Source organism: Neoarius graeffei, chromosome 13, assembly GCF_027579695.1.
Source record: "Neoarius graeffei isolate fNeoGra1 chromosome 13, fNeoGra1.pri, whole genome shotgun sequence".
Taxonomy (NCBI): Eukaryota; Metazoa; Chordata; class Actinopteri; order Siluriformes; family Ariidae; genus Neoarius; species Neoarius graeffei.
Window position 1 is genome coordinate 5,041,720 of NC_083581.1, and position 24,962 is coordinate 5,066,681.

Here is a 24,962-nt window from a genome sequence, read left to right on the forward strand (position 1 = left end):
GCCACCAGGGGGATGACTCAAATGCAGAGGCGTGAGGCGGAAGTAGAAAAAGAATCAAAAGGTTTATTTAAACTATATACACTATATACAGGGCAAAACAAAAGACAAAAAAAAACCAAAGAGTATAATCCAAAAGAAAAGCAAAGTGCAAAAATACAAAAGCTAAGAAGATCAAAAAACACAGTACAAAGGAAACTGGAGATAAACATAACAGCACAAAGACTCCGTGACAAGAGGACTGAACTCAGGGGTATAAATAGACAAACTAATTAAGGACACAGGTGAAGATAATTAGGCAATTAACACAAACACAAAACACAGGAACAGTGGCGGCCTCTAGAGGCCAAAATAAACACGACATGAAAAGGAAATAACAGCGGCCTCTAGAGGCCAAAACAGTCCTAGTCCTAACAGGACCCCCCCCTCTAGGAGCGTCTCCTGACGTTCCCAGGGCGATCCGGATGGGCCGAATGGAAGTCCCGACATAGTTCTTTATCAAGGACATCCCGAGCAGGAACCCAGCAGCGCTCCTCAGGACCATAGCCCTCCCAGTCCACCAGATATTGCAACCCGCCGCGGACCCGGCGGGAGTCAAGCAGGCGATTCACAGTGAACACAGTCTGCCCCTGGAAGATGCGGGGGGGTGGGGGGTTCCTAGGGGCAGGGGCATACGTAGACGTCAGTACGGGCCGTAACAGGGAAACATGGAAAGTGGGGTTGATCCTCAGAGTCCGGGGCAACTGGAGCCGGTAGGAGACAGGGTTCACCCTGCGCGCCACCTTGAAGGGGCCAATGTAGCGAGGAGCAAGCTTGCGGTTCTCCACCCGCAGTGGAAGGTCCTTAGTGGATAGCCAAACACGCTGCCCAGGGCGGAAAGCGTGTGCAGGTCTTCTATGGCGGTTGGCCTGAGTCTGGTTGGTTCTGGAGGTCTGTATGAGGGTCTTCCTGACCTTGCTCCAGGTCTTGCGACACCGTCTCACATATTGGTTGACCGAGGGCACCCCCGCGTCCTCCTCCTGGTCCGGGAACAGAGGTGGCTGGAACCCGAATTGGCACTGGAATGGCGACAGCTTGGTGGCCGATGACTGCAGGGTGTTGTGGGCGTACTCCGCCCATGGCAGCCAGGTGCTCCACGATGTCGGGTTATCCATAGCCAGGCCTCGCAGGGTGGTTTCCAGGTCCTGGTTGAGCCTCTCCGTCTGACCATTGGACTGTGGGTGAAACCCAGAGGAGAGGCTGGCAGTGGCTCCGATGACCTTGCAGAACCCGTGCCACACTCGGGAGGAGAACTGGGGCCCTCGGTCTGAGACGATGTCCTGTGGAAGACCAAAGACTCGGAAGACATGATTAAACAAAAGTTTCGCAGTTTCAAGAGCAGAGGGGAGTTTGCACAGTGGTATGAAGCGGCAGGCCTTGGAGAATCTGTCAACTAAGACCAAAATGACCGTGTTACCTTGTGACTCAGGGAGACCCGTGATAAAGTCGACTGCCACGTGGGACCAGGGACGCCGGGGAATGGTCAGAGGATGCAGGAGACCCTGGGGACGCTGTCGTGGGTTCTTGGTTCTGGTGCAAACCTCACAGGACAGGACAAATGACCTTACTTCCTTCTCCATGTTAGGCCACCAGAAGCGTCTTTTCAGGAAGTCCAGGGTCCTCCGAGCTCCCGGGTGGGCGGTGAGAGGGGAAGAGTGACCCCACTGGAGAACCTTGGCCCGGGCTTGATGTGGGACGTACAAGAGGCCTGGTGGCCCCGTCCCAGGACCGGGGTCCTGGCGTTGGGCTCGTCGGACAGCCTCCTCAATACCCCAGCGGACAGGGGCCACAATCCGGGACACAGGGATAATAGGCCCGACTTCATTCTCCCTGTTAGTGGCAGAGAACAGTCTGGACAGTGCGTCAGGTTTGGTGTTCTTGGAGCCGGGGCGGTATGAGAGGGTGAAGTCAAACCGACTGAAAAACAGGGCCCACCTAGCCTGTCGAGGGTTCAGTCTCTTGGCTTGCTGGAGGTACTCCAGGTTCTTGTGGTCAGTCCAAACCAGGAATGGATGTTGTGCTCCCTCCAGCCAGTGCCTCCACTCCTCAAGGGCCAGTTTGACCGCTAGCAGTTCTCGATCCCCCACATCGTACCGGGACTCAGCAGGACTCAGGCGGTGGGAGAAGTAAGCGCAGGGGTGCAGCTTTCCTTCCGAACGTTGAGAGAGCACCGCGCCGACACCACTGTCCGAGGCGTCCACCTCCACGATGAATGGTTGGGAGGTGTCTGGGAGAACCAGAATGGGTGCCGTGCAGAAGCGGTCCTTGAGGTCTTTGAACGCCTTTTCTGCCTGAGGAGACCAGCCATAAGATCCACCTGTCCCTTTGGTGAGGTCTGACATGGGTGCTGCCACAGAACTGAAGTTCCTGATGAACTTGCGGTAGAAGTTAGCGAATCCTAAGAACCGCTGAACCTCCTTAACGGACTTGGGAGTAGGCCAATCCCGGACGGCCAGGGTCTTGGCAGGGTCCATTTGGAGTTGGCCTGTCCGTACAATAAATCCCAGAAAGGAGACCTCGGGAACATGAAATTCGCATTTCTGGGCCTTGGCGAACAGATTGTTCTGTAGCAGCCTCTGGAGAACCTGGCGGACATGGTGGCGGTGCTCCTGCACGGTCTTGGAAAAGATAAGGATGTCGTCGAGGTAGACAAAAACGTATAGGTTAATCATGTCCCTTAAGACGTCGTTGATTAGGGCCTGAAAAACAGCTGGTGCGTTGGTGAGTCCGAAGGGCATCACCTGGTATTCGTAGTGCCCAGACGGGGTGTTAAAGGCAGTCTTCCACTCGTCTCCCTGTCGGATACGGATGAGGTGGTATGCGTTCCGTAGGTCCAACTTGGTGAAGACGGTGGCGCCTTGGAGCAGGTCGAAAGCTGTGGACATCAGCGGAAGGGGATATCGGTTGCGCACAGTGATCTTATTCAGGCCCCTGTAATCAATACATGGTCGGAGCCCCCCATCCTTCTTGCCGACAAAGAAGAAGCCGGCTCCAGCAGGTGAAGTGGAGGGTCGAATAAACCCAGAGACCAGGGCATCTTTGAGGTATTCCTCCATGGCCTTGCGTTCTGGCTGAGAGAGTGAAAACAGTCTGCCACGAGGAGGGGTAGTCCCAGGGAGCAAGTCGATGGCACAGTCGTAGGCCCGGTGCGGAGGAAGAACGGCGGCCCTGCTCTTGCTGAATACCTCCTTGAGATCCCAGTACTCTGTGGGAACTTGAGATAACTCGGTGAGATCAGGGGGCTCGGCAGGAGACACAGGAGAGCTAGAGAGCAAACAAGAGGCATGGCATGCAGGGCCCCATTCCACAACCTGGCTTGTTACCCAGTCTATGCGAGGGTTGTGGCGAGTAAGCCAAGGAAGGCCTAGAATAACTGGGAACTCAGGTGAAGGAATCAGGTGCAGGGATATTTCTTCCTTGTGACTTTGAGACTGGAGGAAGACTGGAGAAGTAACTTGAGTGACTCTTCCATCACCTAACGCTTGGCCATCGAGGGCAGACACAGACAGAGGGACTTCAAGAGGTGCAGTAGGTATATTGATGCTTTGGGCGAAGTGAATATCCATAAAGTTCCCAGCCGCCCCTGAGTCTATCAAAGCTTGACAAGAGTGGACAGACTCACCCCAGGAGATGGAGACCGGGATGTAGATTCCTTGGCCAGGGAGTCCGGGAGAGAGGGTAGGCCCCGTCACAACCCTCCCTCGGCTGGACGGGGCGGTCCTTTTCCCAAGAGTTCGGGACATGATGCTCGGAAGTGACCAGGCTTGCCACAGTAGATGCAGCACTTGTCCCTCCTTCTGCGCTCCCTCTCAGATGCGGAGAGGCGAGTACGACCCACTTGCATGGGTTCTGGACAGTCACTGAAGGAGGTAGACGGTCTCCAGGTAGAGGTAGGGAGGCTGGGGGGGCTCAAGGCTTGGTGGCGTTCTCTCATCCTGTTGTCCAGACGAATAGCATGTGAGATGAGGGTTTCGAGGTCACTTGGGCATCCAATAGAGGCCAGACCGTCCTTGATGGGGTCAGACAGACCATGGTGGAAGGCTGACACCAGGGCAGTCTCGTTCCATCCACTTACTGCTGCGAGTGTTCGGAACGAGATGGCGTAATCTGCGACGCTTCCTCCTTGCCGGATGGACATGAGCTTTCGGGCTGCGTCGGTACTGATGTCTGTCTGATCGAAGACCCGAAGCATCTCTTCAGAAAACAGCTGGAAATCAAAGCACTCAGGTCCCTGTCTTTGCCAGATAGCAGTAGCCCAGGCTCGCGCCTTACCAGCTAATAAGGTGATCACAAAGGCAATCTTGCGGCGATCCGTAGTGTAGGTGGTAGGCTGAAGCTCAAAGGTGAGTTGACACTGGGTAAGGAACTCTCGGCACTCACTGTGCTTGCCGTCATACCTCTGTGGTGCAGGAAGGCTGGGTTCACGAGGTGAAGAAGGCAGCATTGCAGGAGGCACTGGAGCAGGAGTGGGAGCTGGATCAGGAGCAGGAACTGGATCAGGAGCAGGAGATGCAGGCAGAGCTGTCAGCTGTGCCAGGGTTTTCCCAATTTGCTGAAGCAGTTCCTCGTGGCGAGCGAGGGCCTCACGTTGGCTGGTGAGCGTACGTCCATGAGCGTCCATGGTCGCTCCGAAGCGTGTCAAAGCTGCCATAATTCCCTGAAGGTTGGCCGGGTAGACAGTTGAAGCAGCCTCTGCTGAGTCGGTCATGACGGAGTCTTTCTGTTAGGGTTTTGCTGGGATTCGAACCTGGTTCGTTGGTGTGATAATCCAGCAAACCCCCACTAGGCCACCAGGGGGATGACTCAAATGCAGAGGCGTGAGGCAGAAGTAGAAAAAGAATCAAAAGGTTTATTTAAACTATATACACTATATACAGGGCAAAACAAAAGACAAAAAAAAACCAAAGAGTATAATCCAAAAGAAAAGCAAAGTGCAAAAATACAAAAGCTAAGAAGATCAAAAAACACAGTACAAAGGAAACTGGAGATAAACATAACAGCACAAAGACTCCGTGACAAGAGGACTGAACTCAGGGGTATAAATAGACAAACTAATTAAGGACACAGGTGAAGATAATTAGGCAATTAACACAAACACAAAACACAGGAACAGTGGCGGCCTCTAGAGGCCAAAATAAACACGACATGAAAAGGAAATAACAGCGGCCTCTAGAGGCCAAAACAGTCCTAGTCCTAACAGCCTCTCTGGGATGCTCTTTTTATACCCAATCATGTTACTGACCTGTTATCAAGTAACCAAATTAGATGGGGTTTTTTTTGTTGTTGTTTTTAGCATTACACAATATTTTCAGTCTTTTTTGTCCCTGTCCCAACTTTTCTGAAACGTGTTGCTGGCACTAAATTCAAAATGAGCATATTAAATTAAAAAAAACAATTCTCAGTTTCAACATTTGATATGTTGTCTTTGTACTATTTTTAAAGAAATATAGTGTTGCCATCATTTGCAAATCTTCACATTCTGTTTTTATGTTTTACACAGTATCCCAACTTTTTTGGAATTGGGGTTGTAGAATACTACCAGTGATATACTGTATATATGTGTAATGTATGTACAAGGCAAGTCTTTTAATTTGCATTATTCTTTTGGTACATTTATAACAAAAATTACATTTTAAAGCTAGATATCAAATGATGTTAATATTAACAATTGTTAATAAATAAATAAATAAATAAATAAATAAAGAGCTGACAGTTTCAGATCAAGCCATGATGATGTATAAGTTAATTAAAGCTTAGTGTTTAATTATTATGTTAAGACTTTTTACTAGGTCCATTTTATAGTTTTAATTTGAAGTACTAATGTACTAATCTATGGTTATGCTCCTTTGTTTGCTAGCTAGCTAATGTTGGCTGACAGTTACTGATCTAGCCACAAAGATGCGTAAGCTAATTTTTCAGTAGTGTTTAGTTATAATGTTAAAACCTTTTACTAGCTATATTATTATTTTTTTTTTTAAAGGTAGTAATGGTATATGGTTTGGTTTGCTAATTAGTGACTGTTAGCTGTTAGTTACTGATGTGTAATGAATAAAATCTTTACTAGCCAAATTCCATTGCTGTTATGTGTGTTATATGCTTATGTTCATTTTGGTTTGCTCGCTAGCTAATCTTACATGAATGAAATTCATTTACCTAAAGATACTATTAAATGAAACGATAGCTGTATTACTGTACTATTATAATATAGCCAATATACAGTACATGGTGTACCAATAATATACCATTTATCATAATGTGACTGTTACATCCTCATTTTTATTTGGTAGCTAGCTAATGTTAGCTAGAAACTGTTGATCAAAGTCAGTTAGCTAATTATGCTATCAGTGATATTAGCCATGTTACTATAGTAAGTAAATCATACATTGGGAGCAAATAGTATCGTGTATTTTCTGTCATTGCTGAGGTAGATTATTATTAGGTATGTAATTACCTCGCCCTTTGGGTAACGGTAGCGAAATTTGTCTTGGTCTCTCAGAGCAAACTCTTCAGGAAAGTGTTCCTGAATCTCTTCATACGTCATCTCCTCACACACACCCTAAACACACACACAGTCAGGAAATTAGCATACAATTTCCTAAAATTTCAGATATTTAGCTAATTAATGGTAAAAGCATTTAGACACTGGTTTAAAAAAAAACACACAGTGAAAGGGCCCTCAAGGTGTCCTTTCAGTAGATCATATGTAATACTGCATCATCCTACAGTGGAGAAAATATGATAGAGCCCTAATAGCTGCCCTTCAATTGGAAAAAAAATTATGAAATGTTCACTTGCACTATGTGCAAGAAAACATGAGGAAGTGCCCTCTAGGGTGCCCTTCCAGTGGAGAATACATGATGCAGTGCCCTATAGGTTTCTCCTGTATCTGAGGCAACATGATAAAATGCCCTAATGGGTGTCCTTCCAGTGGAGAAAATGAGATGCAGTGCACTATAGGCAAGAAAATATGACAAAGTACCCTCTAGGATGCCCTTCCAGTGGAGAATGCATGATGCAGTGCCCTATATGTGTCTCCTACCTCTGAGGTAACATGATAAAATGCCCTAATGGGTGTCCTTCCGGAGGAGAAAACAAGATGCAGTGCCCTATAGACAAAAAAATGACAAAGTGCCCCCTAGGGTGTCCTTTCAGTGGAGAATACATGATGCAGTGCACTATAGGCTTCTCTTCTATCTAAGACAACATGATAAAATGCCCTAATGGTTGTCCTTCCAGAGGAGAAAATGAGATGCAGTGCCCTATAGGTGAGAAAAGAGAACAGTGCCCTCTAGGGTGCCTTTCCAGTGAAGAACACATGATGCAGTGCCCTATAAGTTTCTCCTACCTCTGAGGCAACATGATAAAATGCCCTAATGGGTGTCCTTCCAGTGGAGAAAATGAGATGTGGTGCCCTATAGACAAAAAAAAATGACAAAGTGCCCTCTAGGGTGCCCTTCCAGTGGAGAACACATAATGCAGTGTCCTATGGGTTTCTCCTGTATCTGAGGCAACATGATAAAATGCCCTAATGGGTGTCCTCCCAGAGGAGAAAATGAGATTCATTGAGAAATGATGACAGTGCCCTCTAGGGTGCCCTTCCAGTGGAGAACACATGATGCAGTGTCCTATAAGTTTCTCATGCCTCTGAGGCAACATGATAAAATGCCATAACAGGTGTTCTTCCACTGGAAAAAATGAGATGCAGTGCCCTATAGTCGAGAAAATATGACACAGTGCCCTATAGGTTTCTCCTGTAAAAGTAAAGAATGGTCAACTCTGTTCGATGCCTTGGAAAGGTCCATGAAAATGGCAGTGTAATGCTTTTTCTTATCCAATGCATAAAATTTTAGCTAAACCGGACAATATGGATATTGGTTTGTAGTTATTTGAGTCACTCTTTTCTTATACAAGAGGACAACATGAGCAGTTTTCCAAGCCTTAGGAACAATGCCAGTAAAAGTGGAAAAGTTATAATTATGAGGGTTTTTTTTCTCCCTCAGCAATTAGTGGAGCAGAAAAACAAAGAAAAAAGGACGCAAGTTATCCTTACCAGTAGAGTTCTTGGGATCAGTAGCCTGAAGAGCATAACTATACAGAGACCTGATCAAGAGTAACCTGAGAGTCATGATTTAATTAGATACAGAATCATGATTAATAAAACGAGCTATTATTAGAAAGATGGGAATCACTATCCTCACCCTCAAAAACATGTAACCAGCTGCTGGAAACTGTCCATTAAAAGCAGAACAGAGCTCAGTATGATCATGTTCTCAACAATCATCAAAGTTAAGTTAATATACACACACCAGCCACTTTAACAGGAACTCGTTCTTGATCCCTGTTTTTGGCTGCAGGAGTGGAACCCAGTGTGTTCTTCTGTTCTGCTGTTGCATGCTGAGATGCTTTTCTGCTCACCACGGTTGTAAAGAGTGATTATATGAGTTACTATATCCTTCCTGGCAAAAAAAAAAAAAAGCTCAAACCAATCTGGCCATTTTCCTCCGATCTCTCTTATCAACAAGGTATCTGTTTCACAATTTTTCCCATTCTGATGTTTGAACATTGTGAACATTAATTAGCTGAAGCTCTTGATTTGTATCTGCATGATTTGATGCATTGTGCTGCTGTCAAGGGATTGGCTGATTAGAGAACTGCATCAAACAGCAGATGGATGGGTGTAAGTAGGCAGGAGAATTGCAGTTGTTAGGTTTTACTGTCTTCCAAACTTTTACAAGGTTTGAATAAGCGCTCCAGACCGACTTCAAGTCCGATTTAGCTTTTCTCACAAGAGACATGCTTTTATTTCTAATCTTTCTAAATGAAGTCCAGTGGGATGCCACTTTAGTGCATCTAGCCAGGGACCAAACTTTAATCCTTTGATAAGAATACGGTCGATAGTTCAGGGGGAAACCATGTGCTAGATCTACTTTTACAATGGCGCATGCTTATTTACAACTAGAAAGGAAAGATTTTGCTAAAAACAAAAATTCGATCCTGAATTTCATTTGATTTCTTACATATTTCAGTATTTGCCTATTTTTAGAGACGTATAAAATGTGTAGTCAAGAACATTGGCATTGCCAGACCCATTTTACTGGGGCATGTGCCCCAGTATCTATCTGCTGTGCCCCAGTAAAATTTCCTGATCACATTTCAGAAACTGTAATGTATTTGGCACTGCAGAATAATCGGATACAACCGACGTGTCCAAATCGCACTCGTATGTCTCTATTAAATTGCTGGTGGAATACTCATCACACAATTAACACAGATATATCACGTGAAATCACACGACTTGAGCTTTCCAACAGTGCTACCCACTAATTGCTGTGATAAACAGTTTGCGATAAAATTAACATCAATGAATTCACACCAAATTTAATCATATTCTACATATGGCTCTGCGTCCATCTTTACACCCATTCTTATCGGTGCAATACTTCACTAACTCCTGAGTTTACACGACAAACCATACATCAAAATAAACAGCAGTCCCTACCGTTTCGAACGGTATAAAGTATTCATCTGGGCTTTTTGCCTTTCTCAAGTAATCCAGTTTTGAAATTACAGCAATAGCAAATTACAGCAACAATTTGTCTCCAACTTCGGATTGATACTCTAATGTAGCCGACATTACGTAGTTATATCGGTACATGATATATTTTTACAAATTATTGCTAAAACATACAGTACAGTAGACTATCCCACTGTCATGATATTTATGTTGCCAGATTCCAGACAATCCACACAAGTATGAGAAGATATTTCGGTTGCCATGCTTCTTATAGTGGCATACATTCAAGAACATGGAAAATTCATCAACGCAAAATGTTTTTCCTTGATAGAAAAGCCTGATGTAAATATGCAAATATTATCATAACTTAGACTGTCTTGAAAAAAAAACATAGATTATATCATTATAGCATGTAGATGGACGGCCCTTATAATGACCTTGAGCTTAAAAGTGAAGACCCTGAAAATAGCCGATGGTTAATTTAGATCGATAATGTCAGGAATAGAGTGGATGTTTTTCTACTTCAAAGTGCATCAACGTAGGCAACTTTCTGTCCCTAAACATAAGGCGCACATTCTCTGCGTCTGTGCACGTTCACGTGAATGGAGGGAACACGCATGCAGCCAAGCACGTGAAATTGGAGAAGGAAGGTACAGTGAGGACACACAAGTTCACGAAGCAAAAGTAATATATTTTTAAGTGAAGCTGTACGTCCTATAGCACATTTCATACACAGCAAGCAGCAAGCTTCCAAAAAAAAAAAAAGATATGGGGGGGGCGGATTTGGTGTGGGGCCTGTGCCCCAATAGAGCTTTATGTCTAGCAACACCCCTGGTCAAGAAACAAATGAAACATGAGTGGCTAAAGTGCACGCTGAGATGATAGGTGTTCATTTGGAGCAGAAAAAAATAACACCGCTCAAATTGACAAATCTCAGAAATGTAGCCACAACCTGTGATCGGTGCAGTTATAGTGTACTGCTAGTCTGCATCTCTCAGAGAGCCTTTTTCTCTGTGTTTTTGGCTGTCGTCTGTCAGTACTCACTGCATCAATCTCGTTGAGAGCTTTCCACTGTTCATATGGCACCCCGATTCCCTCGGCAGTCTGGATCGTCCTCTTCATGTGACTCGTCCAGATCTTCAGGTCCAGGATACACTGACTCTTGATGTACTTCCCCAGAGCCGTCGCAAACTGAAAGAGAAAACAATTACTTAGTTACAGTAAAATACAACCTTAATATAACGCATTTAAAATGCATCTCAGTGTGTTTTAATGGATTATTGAAGAGCAAAACCTAGCATTGCATACAGGATCCTTTATTCTCAATGTTATCATTTCTATAGCAACAACTGGCTCGTAACATTGATTCTGACGTGATGTAAGCTTAATAATAAACAGATTTGTTGTTACTCTGGTGACACTTTCTGCCAGGAAACGTTTATGTAACATTAAAGGAAGGAGTCTCCAGTATCAGCAATTTGTAACTTTAAATTTTCCGACAGGACTTTATGCTTTCTCAGTAACACAACAAACTGCGTGACAAGAAACAGGCATGTGACAATATATCGTGCGACGATAAATCACGATACAAATTTATGATTATTCAAATCGACGAACTAAAAAATGAATCGTGATTGTTATCAGGCTGCATAATCTCTCAGGTTTTCCTAGCAGGAATTGCATTGTTTAGACAGCAGAGGGTGTAATAATACACAATAGTGACTTTGACGTATGCGGAAGTAATAATACAGCTCTAATGCTACAAAAAAAACACACACAAAAAAAAATACATCTAAAATGTGAAAGAGCTGTTGTGCGATTGTGTACAAATAGATTTAACAAGAAATCAGAGCTCTCCCTCTCTTTTCACAGGCTGCTGAAAGATAAAGAAAAGAGAAGCAAATGAGGCAGTACAAATGTTCATAAAAGTTTATGAAGAAAAGATGCATTTGTTATTAACTTTTTTCATTTTTAATAAAAGGTCTATTTTAGTTAACAGGCTATTATATTTTACTCCAATCAGTGTATCCAATTTTGTTTTTCAAAAGTATCATGGGGTAAAATCGATTGGGTCAACGTTACATACCTAACAAGAAAGAACAGAGGCTGATGATGGAAAGACTGTTTATTGCTGCTATAACGTAAGCGAGAACAGGAAGGAAATTGTTTCGTGGACATTCCATGATGATAAATGTATGACATTTTGTTCTTTAATAAATAAAAAACTGCAATCATTGTCAAATCACTGCAATACAAGAGGAATAAACCACTTCAGGATGTGCAGTTATAGAAACATAATCAACTTTCAGGTGGTAACAGTAACTCCGCTTCATCACACCACTTTCCTATAACAGCATGCCTTATGGCGTTTTATTCCTTACACAGGTATATAATAGTATCATGAATATAATGCGTAAAAACCTTATTTCCACGCAGCGAGAGACCCGAATCGCCACCGATGCGGCCGAGCAGGTTGAGTTCGCTCTCTCCATGCCTGCACAGGTAGATGGTACGTGGCGTGACATGAATATTCATCAGGTAATAAACGATCCGGCTCTGGATGTGATCCTGAACACGATTCACCAAATACCTGCTGCCTACGTTAAAGATCTTTATATAGGACAGGTGTCTGTATGACAGAGAGAAAACAGAGAAAGAGATCCGAATGTTAAACACATTCACATTGGGAATTCATCTTTTTTTTTTTAACCCAGGTGTGTTTAAACCAATCCAGCTTCAGTTAAAAAAAAACAAAAAACAACAAACTCACCACTTATCTGCAGCTTCTTCCCTACTTCGCATATAAAGATATCGAATTCTCACTCAAATACCCTGTATTAGGCGTTCTGCTCCAAAATTATTTAACCATGCCCACCTCTACCACTGCACTATTTGAATAAAATTAATTTGTAAAACACAATTATATTACACAGACACAAGTGTTTTAATGGGAAATATGCCACTCGTAGTTTTCATCCGAGCTCCATCCGGGACATGGAGAACCAAAACCGTGACATAAATCTCTATATGTTGCTCGTGAGGAAATCGATGATAACTTGATGTTTTGATAAATTTGGGGACTTTTTGTTTGTGAATGTGTCAATATAATAAACAGAAAAATCACACGTTGGCTTAAAGATATAAAGTTTATCTTCTCATGTTGAAAAACTCACATTTTTTGCACAAAATACATCACAGATCTGAGTTACATATTTAAACAAGTGTTGCCTGGCAAAACAAACCTTGCCTGGTAGCACTTATGATGAATATGAAGGAAGATATCATGAAAAAACGATTTTGACCTTTTTGGTGACCTTGACCTTGATTTTAACTTTATATGTGAACATACTTGGCCAATAAACATGGGGATTCTGGGGGATGTGCGAGGTCTGGGCCGGACGTCCCACTCGCCAAAGGAAAGTGAAGCATCTCTTACAGCCTCTCCTTTCCAGGTGTAGTGATCGCTGCAGTACCCCTGTCTGGCTCCGCTGGGAAGGAGGTCCTTGCGTATGGCCTCTCCTACACTATTGTGTCCACAGCAGCACCTTCATGTGGGGCCCTCTGTTATCACAGAGCCTGCTGTGTGGTGCGACCGAGTGTCTGGCAGTATAACTGGGTGGGCAGACTGGGCTCGTTAGCCTTGGTCGGCAGCCAGTCTAAGAAAAGGAAAACTCTGACTCCAAACCCATGAAGTGCTTAGGAGGGCTGGACAGCCTCGGGATGTGAAGACTCTGGGTCCAAGGACACCCCGAGCATCCAGCATCCATGCCCTGGCCACTGGAAGTTGACTCCTCTGCCTTGTGGACACCTTTGGGAGAAGGAAAGGCTACAGGAGTAAACCCAGACAGAAAATCAGGAGTGCAGCCCCTAAGGCGGCTGGCAATCTACCTCGACCTTCTTCCGGCAGTTCCTGCAGCCAAACTGGTGCCAAATGTCATGCTTTGCATTCCTTTGGACTCCACCAGCAAGGCCAAGAGGAGAATCCTGACGTCTGGGCAGCCCAGAATCTCCATACCCCACACCCAGGCTTGTGCCCTGGAGAGGCCACTCCAGCCTCGCTCTCAAGTGAGGAAACAACACTGAAGCTGGCAGTCTACGGGTTATAAGTTTCACCCGATTGGCGTCGGGAAGGGGTGCCACAGGTCAGCTTCGACGGTGGGAGGGATCATCGCATCCCACTGGCCGACTACCGCCCGCCTCAAGCCGGGCAGCCCCCAGTCAGTAAGGTGTCAGCCCGCCAATGTCTGCCTGCTTCAGTGGGTGCCTGGAGCCCAGCCTGTTGCTCAGCATGACAAGCAGACGGAAACTCCACACCAGACAAAACAAAACAAAAGAAAAAAGAAACAAGAAACCAACAAAGAAGACTCCAGCTCTTTGACTTGCAAGCTGGAACATGCACACCATGTGCACAGGCATCTCTGATGACCTCAGGGAGGTGGATGGCACAAGGAAGATAGTCATCCTCGACAGAGAGCTCATCAGACTGAATGTCAGCATAGCTGCCCTCCAGGAAACCAGGCTCGCTGACAGCAGCTCCCTCAGAGAGGAAAACTACACCTTCTTCTGGAAGGGCCATGTACCTGAGGAGCCCTGCCAGCACAGGGCTTTGCCATCAAGAACACCCTCCTGGCATCAGTTGAGCCTCCCTTTGGGGGTCCTGAACATCTCCTATCCATTCATCTCGCTACAGCTGCAGATCCCGTCAACCTCCTCAGTGCCTTTGCCCCCACCCTCACATCATCAGAAGACACAAAAGACCAGTTCTATGGGCAGCTTGATGAACTAATCAAAGGTTGCCCAAAAGACGAGCCATTATTCCTCCTTGGCGATTTTAACACCAGAGTGGGTGCAGACCATGATTCTTGGCATACCTGCCTGGGACACCACAGCACTGGAAAGACCAATGAAAATGGCCAAAGACTGCTGGAGCTGTGCACTTACCATGACCTGTGTATTACAAACATCTTCTTCCAGTGTAAGCCACAACACAAAGTGTCATGGAAGCACCCCAGGTCTCACCATTGGCACCAGCTCGACTTGGTCATCACCAGGCGCTCTGCCCTGAACAGTGTCCTCTCCATCAGAAGCTACCACAGTGCTGACTGCGACACTGATCACGCCCTTGTGAGCAGCAAGTGTGCCTGCAGCCTTGCGTGCTACACCGTTCCAAGCCAAAAGATCGCCCTCGCATCAACACCGCACTAATGTTGGTTCCCTACAAGGTGGAAGTGTATGTGTCCACCCTGGACCAGGCCTTCCAGGACCTGCCAGAGCATGATGCCACAGCCAAGTGGGACGCCATGAAGGATGCCATATACAGCACAGCCATGTCCACGTTTGGCAAGAAGGAGAGGCCCAGCCAGTACTGGTTCAACGCATACCTTCCAAGGAAGGAACCAGCGATTGAGGCCAAGCGGGAAGCCTTCCTGGCTTACAAGAGACTGCCAGATGGACAGACAATTGCTACACTCAGAAACGCCCGCAGCACCACACAACGTCTTGCCAGGCAGTGCGCAAATGAGTACTGGCAGCAACTCTGTGAGGAAATCCAGCGCTGTGCCGAGTCCAGAAACATCCATGGAATGTACAGCACCATCAAGAAGGCACTAGGCCCCACAGTGAAAGGGCTCGCCCTCCTGAGATCTCTGACGGGGGAGAAAATCACAGACCGCGAGCAGCAGATGGCCAGGTGGGTGGAGCACTACTCAGAGCTGTACTCCCGAGAAACATCAGTCTCAGATGCGGCCCTTAGCAACACTCAGGAACTGCCCACAATGGAAGAGCTGGACAAAGTGCCTACCCAGAAGGAGCTCAGCAAAGCCATCAACTCCCTCCCGAACGACAAAGCACCTGGCAGCGATAACATCCCGCCTGAAGCCATCAAATGTGGAAAACCAGCACTGCTTCAGCTGCTGCACGAGCTGCTCTGTCTCTGCTGGGAGGAAGGAGCAGTCCCCCAAGACATGCGCGACGCCACCATTGTGACTCTCTACAAGAACAAGGGCAACCGCAGTGACTGCAACAATTACAGAGGGATCTCGCTCCTGAGTATCATTGGCAAAGTGTATGCCCGCATCCTCCTCAACAGGCTGCAACTCCTGGCAGACCGTGTGTATCCAGAATCCCAGTGCAGCTTCAGGGCAGGCAGGTCAACAATAGACATGATCTTCTCCCTTCGACAGCTACAGGAGAAGAGCAGAGAGCAAAGCCAGCCACTCTACATGATGTTTATTGACCTCACCAAGGCCTTCGATCTGGTCAGCAGGAAGGGCCTCTTTGAACTTCTCAGGAAGATCGGCTGCCCCCCAAAACTCCACAGCATGATAATCTCCTTCCACGCCGACATGAAGGGAACAGTCTTATATGATGGTTCATCCTCAAACTCCTTCCCCATCAACAGTGGTGTGAAGCAGGGCTGCGTGCTGGCACCGACCCTCTTTGGGATTTTCTTCTTCCTGCTACTGTCATATGCCTTTGACTCATCTACCGATGGCATCTATCTGCACACCAGGTCCAATGGGAGGCTATTCAACCTGGCACGACTGCGCACAAAGACCAAGGTGAGGTTGGTACTCATCAGGGAGATGCTCTTCGCGGACAATGAAGCCCTTGTGTCCCACACCGAGGATGCCCTCCAGAGACTCAGAGACTGCTTCGCCAATGCCTGCAAGCAGTTCGGGCTCACCATCAGCCTGAAAAAGACCAATGTCAGCGCACAGGATACACCTACTAACCCTTCCATCAAAATTGACAGCCTCACCCTGGAAGCAGTCAACAACTTCACATACCTGGGGTCGACCATCAGCAACACTCTCTCGCTGGACGTAGAACTGGACAAACGGCTAGGAAAGGCGAACACCATCATGGCTCGGCTAACAAAGAGAGTGTGGGAAAACGATGCGCTGACATAACGGCATTCTCAGCATCCTGCTATATGGAAGTGAGACCTGGAGCACCTACATGAGGCAAGAACGCCAGCTCAACTCCTTCCACACGCGGTGCCTCAAGTGCATCTTGAGAATCAGCTGGCAAGACCACATCCCTGTTAGGACTTGGACTGTTTTGGCCTCTAGAGGCCGCTGTTATTTCCTTTTCGTGTCATGTTTATTTTGGCCTCTAGAGGCCGCCACTGTTCCTGTGTTTTGTGTTTTTGTTAATTGCCTGTTTGTCCTGATTATCTTCACCTGTGTCCTTAATTAGTTTGTGTATTTATACCCCTGAGTTCAGTCCTCTTGTCACGGAGTCTTTGTGCTGTTATGTTTATCTCCAGTTTCCTCTATACCGTGTTCTTTGTTTTGCACTTTGCTTTTCTTTTGGATTTAGTAGTGACTGTGTTTTGTGGATCTTCTGAGCTTTTGCATTTTTGCCTTTTTCTTTTTGAACTTTTGGATTATACTCTTTGTTTTTTTTTTTTTTTTTGTCCTGGATTGTATATAGTGTACATAGTATAAATAAACCTTTTGATACTTTTTCTACTTCCGCCTCACGCCTCTGCATTTGAGTCATCCCCCTGGTGGCCTAGTGGGGGTTTGCTGGATCATCACACCAACGAACCAGGTTCGAATCCCAGCAAAACCCTAACAGAAAGACTCCGTCATGACCGACTCAGCAGAGGCTGCTTCAACTGTCTACCCGGCCAACCTTCAGGGAATTATGGCAGCTTTGACACGCTTCGGAGCGACCATGGACGCTCATGGACGTACGCTCACCAGCCAACGTGAGGCCCTTGCTCGCCACGAGGAACTGCTTCAGCAAATTGGGAAAACCCTGGCACAGCTGACATCTCTGCCTGCATCTCCTCATCCTGATCCAGCTCCTGCTCCTGATCCAGCTCCTGCTCCAGTGCCTCCTGCCATGCTGCCTTCTTCACCTCGCGAACCCAGCCTTCCTGCACCACAGAGGTATGACGGCAAGCACAGTGAGTGCCGAGAGTTCCTTACCCAGTGTCAACTCACCTTTGAGCTTCAGCCTACCACCTACACTAAGGATCGCCGCAAGATTGCCTTTGTGATAACCTTATTAGCTGGTAAGGCGCGAGCCTGGGCTACTGCTATCTGGCAGAGACAGGGACCTGAGTGCTTTGACTTCCAGCTGTTTTCTGAAGAGATGCTTCGGGTCTTCGATCAGACAGACATCAGTACCGACGCAGCCCGAAAGCTCATGTCCATCCGGCAAGGAGGAAGCGTCGCAGATTACGCCATCTCGTTCCGAACGCTCGCAGCAGTAAGTGGATGGAACGAGACTGCCCTGGTGTCAGCCTTCCACCATGGTCTGTCTGACCCCATCAAGGACGGTCTGGCCTCTATTGGATGCCCAAGTGACCTCGAAACCCTCATCTCACATGCTATTCGTCTGGACAACAGGATGAGAGAACACCACCAAGCCTTGAGCCCCCCCAGCCTCCCTACCTCTACCTGGAAACCATCTACCTCCTTCAGTGACTGTCCAGAACCCATGCAAGTGGGTCGTACTCGCCTCTCCGCATCTGAGAGGGAGCGCAGAAGGAGGGATAAGTGCTGCATCTACTGTGGCAAGCCTGGTCACTTCCGAGCATCATGTCCCGAACTCTTGGGAAAAGGACCGCCCCGTCCAGCCGAGGGAGGGTTGTGACGGGGCCTACCCTCTCTCCCGGACTCCCTGGCCAAGGAATCTACATCCCGGTCTCCATCTCCTGGGGTGAGTCTGTCCACTCTTGTCAAGCTTTGATAGACTCAGGGGCGGCTGGGAACTTTATGGATATTCACTTCGCCCAAAGCATCAATATACCTACTGCACCTCTTGAAGTCCCTCTGTCTGTGTCCGCCCTCGATGGCCAAGCGTTAGGTGATGGAAGAGTCACCCAAGTTACTTCTCCAGTCTTCCTCCAGTCTCAAGGTCACAAGGAAGAAATATCCCTGCACCTGATTCCTTCACCTGAGTTCCCAGTTATTCTAGGCCTTCCTTGGCTTACTCGCCACAACCCTCGCATAGACTGGGTAACAAGCCAGGTTGTGGAATGGGGCCCTGCATGCCATGCCTCTTGTCTTCTCTCTAGCTCTCCTGTGTCTCCTGCCGAGCCCCCTGATCTCACCGAGTTATCTCAAGTTCCCACAGAGTACTGGGATCTCAAGGAGGTATTCAGCAAGAGCAGGGCCGCCATTCTTCCTCCGCACCGGGCCTACGACTGTGCCATCGACTTGCTCCCTGGGACTACCCCTCCTCGTGGCAGACTGTTTTCCCTCTCTCAGCCAGAACGCAAGGCCATGGAGGAATACCTCAAAGACGCCCTGTTCTCTGGGTTCATTCGACCCTCCACCTCACCTGCTGGTGCCGGCTTCTTCTTTGTCGGCAAGAAGGATGGGGGGCTCCGACCATGTATTGACTACAGGGGCCTGAACAAGATCACTGTGCGCAACCGATATCCCCTTCCGCTGATGTCCACTGCTTTCGACCTGCTCCAAGGCGCCACCGTCTTCACCAAGTTGGACCTACGGAACGCATACCACCTCATCCGTATCCGACAGGGAGACGAGTGGAAGACTGCCTTTAACACCCCGTCTGGGCACTACGAATACCAGGTGATGCCCTTTGGACTCACCAACGCACCAGCTGTTTTTCAGGCCCTAATCAACGACGTCTTAAGGGACATGATTAACCTGTACGTTTTTGTCTACCTCGACGACATCCTTATCTTCTCCAAGACCGTGCAGGAGCACCGCCACCATGTCCGCCAGGTTCTCCAGAGGCTGCTACAGAACAATCTGTTCGCCAAGGCCCAGAAATGCGAATTTCATGTTCCCGAGGTCTCCTTTCTGGGATTTATTGTACGGACAGGCCAACTCCAAATGGACCCTGCCAAGACCCTGGCCGTCCGGGATTGGCCTACTCCCAAGTCCGTTAAGGAGGTTCAGCGGTTCTTAGGATTCGCTAACTTCTACCGCAAGTTCATCAGGAACTTCAGTTCTGTGGCAGCACCCATGTCAGACCTCACCAAAAGGACAGGTGGATCTTATGTCTGGTCTCCTCAGGCAGAAAAGGCATTCAAAGACCTCAAGGACCGCTTCTGCACGGCACCCATTCTGGTCCTCCCAGACACCTCCCAACCATTCATCGTGGAGGTGGACGCCTCGGACAGTGGTGTCGGCGCGGTGCTCTCTCAATGTTCGGAAGGAAAGCTGCACCCCTGCGCTTACTTCTCCCACCGCCTGAGTCCTGCGGAGTCCCGGTACGATGTGGGGGATCGAGAACTGCTAGCGGTCAAACTGGCCCTTGAGGAGTGGAGGCACTGGCTGGAGGGAGCGCAACATCCATTCCTGGTTTGGACTGACCACAAGAACCTGGAGTACCTCCAGCAAGCCAAGAGACTGAACCCTCGACAGGCTAGGTGGGCCCTGTTTTTCAGTCGGTTTGACTTCACCCTCTCGTACCGCCCCGGCTCCAAGAACACCAAACCTGACGCACTGTCCAGGCTGTTCTCTGCCACTAACAGGGAGAATGAAGTTGGGCCTATTATCCCGGTGTCCCGGATTGTGGCCCCTGTCCGCTGGGGTATTGAGGAGGCTGTTCGACGAGCCCAACGCCAGGACCCCGGTCCTGGGACGGGGCCACCGGGCCTCTTGTACGTCCCACATCAAGCCCGGGCCAAGGTTCTCCAGTGGGGTCACTCTTCCCCTCTCACCGCCCACCCGGGAGCTCGGAGGACCCTGGACTTCCTGAAAAGACGCTTCTGGTGGCCTAACATGGAGAAGGAATTAAGGTCATTTGTCCTGTCCTGTGAGGTTTGCACCAGAACCAAGAACCCATGACAGCGTCCCCAGGGTCTCCTGCATCCTCTGACCATTCCCCGGCGTCCCTGGTCTCACGTGGCAGTCGACTTCATCACAGGTCTCCCTGAGTCACAAGGTAACACGGTCATTTTGGTCATAGTTGACAGATTCTCCAAGGCCTGCCGCTTCATACCACTGTACAAACTCCCCTCTGCTCTTGAAACAGCTAAACTTATGTTCAATCATGTCTTCCGAGTCTTTGGTCTTCCACAGGACATCGTCTCAGACCGAATGCCCCAGTTCTCCTCCCGAGTGTGGCATGGGTTCTGCAAGGTCATCGGAGCCACTGCCAGCCTCTCCTCTGGGTTTCACCCACAGTCCAATGGTCAGACGGAGAGGCTCAACCAGGACCTGGAAACCACCCTGCGAGGCCTGGCTATGGATAACCCGACATCGTGGAGCACCTGGCTGCCATGGGCAGAGTACGCCCACAACACCCTGCAGTCATCGGCCACCAAGCTGTCGCCATTCCAGTGCCAATTCGGGTTCCAGCCACCTCTGTTCCCGGACCAGGAGGAGGACGCGGGGGGTGCCCTCGGTCAACCAATATGTGAGACGGTGTCGCAAGACCTGGAGCAAGGTCAGGAAGACCCTCATACAGACCTCCAGAACCAACCAGACTCAGGCCAACCGCCATAGAAGACCTGCACACGCTTTCCGCCCTGGGCAGCGGGTTTGGCTGTCTACTAAGGACCTTCCGCTGCGGGTGGAGAACCGCAAGCTTGCTCCTCGCTACATTGGCCCCTTCAAGGTGGTGCGCAGGGTGAACCCTGTCTCCTACCGGCTCCAGTTGCCCCGGACTCTGAGGATCAACCCCACTTTCCATGTTTCCCTGTTGCGGCCCGTACTGACGTCTACGTATGCCCCTGCCCCTAGGAACACACACCCCCCCCCCCCCCCCCCCCCCCCCCGCATCTTCCAGGGGCAGACTGTGTTCACTGTGCATCGCCTGCTTGACTCCCACCGGGTCCGCGGCGGGTTGCAATACCTGGTGGACTGGGAGGGCTATGGTCCTGAGGAGCGCTGCTGGGTTCCTGCTCGGGATGTCCTAGATAAAGAACTGTGTTGGGACTTCCATTCGGCCCATCCGGATCGCCCTGGGAACGTCAGGAGACGCTCCTAGAGGGGGGGGGGGTCCTGTTAGGACTTGGACTGTTTTGGCCTCTAGAGGCCGCTGTTATTTCCTTTTCGTGTCATGTTTATTTTGGCCTCTAGAGGCCGCCACTGTTCCTGTGTTTTGTGTTTTTGTTAATTGCCTGTTTGTCCTGATTATCTTCACCTGTGTCCTTAATTAGTTTGTGTATTTATACCCCTGAGTTCAGTCCTCTTGTCACGGAGTCTTTGTGCTGTTATGTTTATCTCCAGTTTCCTCTATACCGTGTTCTTTGTTTTGCACTTTGCTTTTCTTTTGGATTTAGTAGTGACTGTGTTTTGTGGATCTTCTGAGCTTTTGCATTTTTGCCTTTTTCTTTTTGAACTTTTGGATTATACTCTTTGTTTTTTTTGTTTGTTTGTTTTGTCCTGGATTGTATATAGTGTACATAGTATAAATAAACCTTTTGATACTTTTTCTACTTCCGCCTCACGCCTCTGCATTTGAGTCATCCCCCTGGTGGCCTAGTGGGGGTTTGCTGGATCATCACACCAACGAACCAGGTTCGAATCCCAGCAAAACCCTAACAGTCCCACACAGTGTGATCCTGAAGCTCGCAAACATCCCCAGCATATACTCCCTTCTGAGTCAGTGCTGCCTTCGATGGCTGGGACACGTCCGGTGTATGGAGGACGGGAGGATACCAAAGGACATCCTGTACGGACAGCTGGCCACCGGCACCAGAAGAGTCGGCCGCCCCTCACTCCACTACAAGGATGTGTGTAAGAGGGGCCTCAAGGCATGCAGCATTCCTCCTGACAGCTGGGAAGCGCAGGCCGAGAACCGAGGAACCTGGAGACAGCTTGTACAAAAGGGCATAGCAGACACCGATGTAAGGAGAGGCCAGCAAGCTGCAGAGAAACAAGTGAAACAGAAGAGTGCGGCAGCAAACCCAGCAACACAGACATCCCAGTACGTCTGCACCAACTGCAAGAGGGACTGCAACTCACGCATCGGCCTGCTCAGTCACAGCAGACGATGCCAGAAACCCAGAGACAGACAACACTCCAAGGGCGCTACCCGTATGGTCTCCTGGGACTGAGGCGCCAATACAATGCATGATTCTGATTCGCACACCGTACTGCTCTTAGCCAATGAGAACACACCGTACTGCTCTCAGCCAATGAGAACACACCGTACTGCTCTCAGCCAATGAGAACACACCATACTGCTCTCAGCCAATGAGAACACACCGTACTGCTCTCAGCCAATGAGAACACACCGTACTGCTCTCAGCCAATGAGAACACATCTGAATGAATATGAAGGAAGATATCGCGAAAAAATGATTTTGACCTTTTTGGTAAAAATGTCCCAGGAGGCAGAGCAGCTGCGTTAAACATTTCACAGCAGCCTCAAAATGGTTGCTAGGTCAGTTTGTTTAGCTATGTTTAGACAGAACTGTTTACTACTTCACGAAACAGCATGTCAAAATAAAACAGTTGTAAAACTGTAAGCACAGATATTGGTATGTGATGTATCATGGTATTTAGTACAGAAGTTATTGCAATCCTTGTGTTTTACCTAATATGTTTTAGCCATATATACTATTGCGAAGTATGTTTAGCTAAGTACATTTTATTTATGGTTTAGTCAAGTAACATTTAATCTAACTATATTTAACTACGTTCATATTAGACAGATAAGTATGTTTTATTTCAGTACGTTTTAGCTATGTTTTAGTTTAGTTAGTTATGTCTTAGCTCAGTATGTTTAACGTAAGCTAAATCAGTTTCAGCTAAGTCCCTTTTAGCTCACCATGGGAGAGCGGTATACATTTTACTAAAGCTTGTTTTAGGTATTTTTCCTACTTTAAGCCTAGGTCACAACCGGACGTATGATTTTTTTGGCCGTGCGATTTTTGGCCTTTCCCAAATCGCTGCGTTTTTTTTGTTCGTGGAGAAAGACGTATGTTGGCCGTAAATTTGTCTTGCAACCTGAAAAAAAGTAAGCACCCATATGGCCCTTTTCCACTACCCTTTTTCAGCTCACTTCAGCTCGCTTCAGCTCACTTCAGCCCGACACGGCTCGCGTTTCGACTACCAAAAAACAGCACGACTCAGCTCGCTTCAGCCCTGCTTAGCCCCTAAAACTCGCACCGTTTTGGAGTGGGGCTGAAGCGAGCCAAACCGTGCCGAGTGAGGCTGGGGGCGTGAGCAGACACTCCCCTGTGCACTGATTGGTGAGGAGGCGTGTCCTCACATGCCCACACACGCCCCGCGAGCACGCTGGGATCTGTAAACACCGCAAACCCAGAAGGAGAAGAATTACGAATTACGAGAATTTCTGAAGCCTTATGCGCCTCGCCTCATCTATATGCTCTTGCCAGTATCTGTTGGCGTTGTCAAGCCACAGCACCAAGACCAGCAACACTAACGACTCCATGTCCTCCATGTTTATTGTTTACTATTCGGGTCGTGAGACTACCGCTGAAAAGATCACTGAATCAGTGACATACAGAGCATCGTGGACGAGTTCGCGGAGCGCAAGGCTCGCCGTATGCCCTTCAAATAATGCGCGCAGTAGGCTATTGATGTTTTATTATGAGCCATGTACAGTATGTCGCCTAATGTTTTTTTGTTTCTGAGTTACATGTTCGTTTGAAGGACTTAATGTGCACCCCGTAGTGTTGAAATTGGTAAACACAGTGCATTCAGTGAGGTTTGCACCGCCCTCCTTTTATTTCTGACTCTTCCTGTCACCGTTGCAACCTCTGAGCGCTCATTCGTATGCCCTTCAAATAATGTGCGCAGTATAGGCTATTGATGTTTTATTATGAGCCATGTACAGTATCCTAATGTTTTTTGTTTCTGAGTTACATGTTCGTTTGAAGGACTTGATGTACTAAATAACATAGTTGCACCCGGTAGTGTTGAAATTGGTAAACACCGCAGTTGCGGACATTTTGTAACCTAAAATGATGTTATGATAAGCTTTAATAAAGGGCCCGGTCATTTGCCCCGCCCCCGGCCCGGCTCTGACTTGTTCCGCCACTGTCACTGATGTCACTGTTTGCGCTGCTTAATGACATCACATGACGTCCACCCACTTTCGCTAACTCCACCCAATGTGTCCACCCACTTCCAGCCAGCACGGTTCAGCGCGGTTGTAGTCGAAATGCAACTCCAACAGCCCCGCTCAGCCCGACTCAGCTCGACTCGGCACGGCACGGCTCAGCCGCGTTTGTAGTGGAAAAGCGGCAATAGAGTTTGTTTGACATGACAAAGAACCTCTGCGGCCAGTCTATGGCTCGAAAATCAGCACGTCACATGCGTGCCCTCCATGCATTTCACGCGCGCCCTCCGTGCGTTTCTTGCATTTTTTGCACGTAGACTGGCCATAGGAGCACATACGGCCAGTTGTGACCGAGGCTTTAGTGATAATTTTTTACCTAAGTGTGCATTGTATATATAAATTTAGGTAGGTTCTAATTTCTAAGCTTGGTTCAGGAATAT

The 24,962-nt window shown here is 48.0% G+C and overlaps 1 protein-coding gene across 3 annotated transcripts in view; it reads right to left on the reverse strand.

Moving 5' to 3' along the window:
* The window catches only part of LOC132896383 (6-phosphofructo-2-kinase/fructose-2,6-bisphosphatase-like), an 83,247-nt gene that overhangs the window by 38,412 nt on the left and 19,873 nt on the right, over positions 1-24,962 (reverse strand). For all 3 annotated transcript variants that reach the window (XM_060937164.1, XM_060937162.1, XM_060937163.1), the window contains exons 8-10: positions 11,972-12,179; positions 10,595-10,741; positions 6,488-6,592 (exon numbers count right to left, since the gene is read on the reverse strand). In XM_060937164.1, coding sequence (XP_060793147.1) covers positions 6,488-6,592; positions 10,595-10,741; positions 11,972-12,179 — 460 coding nt within the window. The remainder of the gene's footprint in view (positions 1-6,487; positions 6,593-10,594; positions 10,742-11,971; positions 12,180-24,962) is intronic.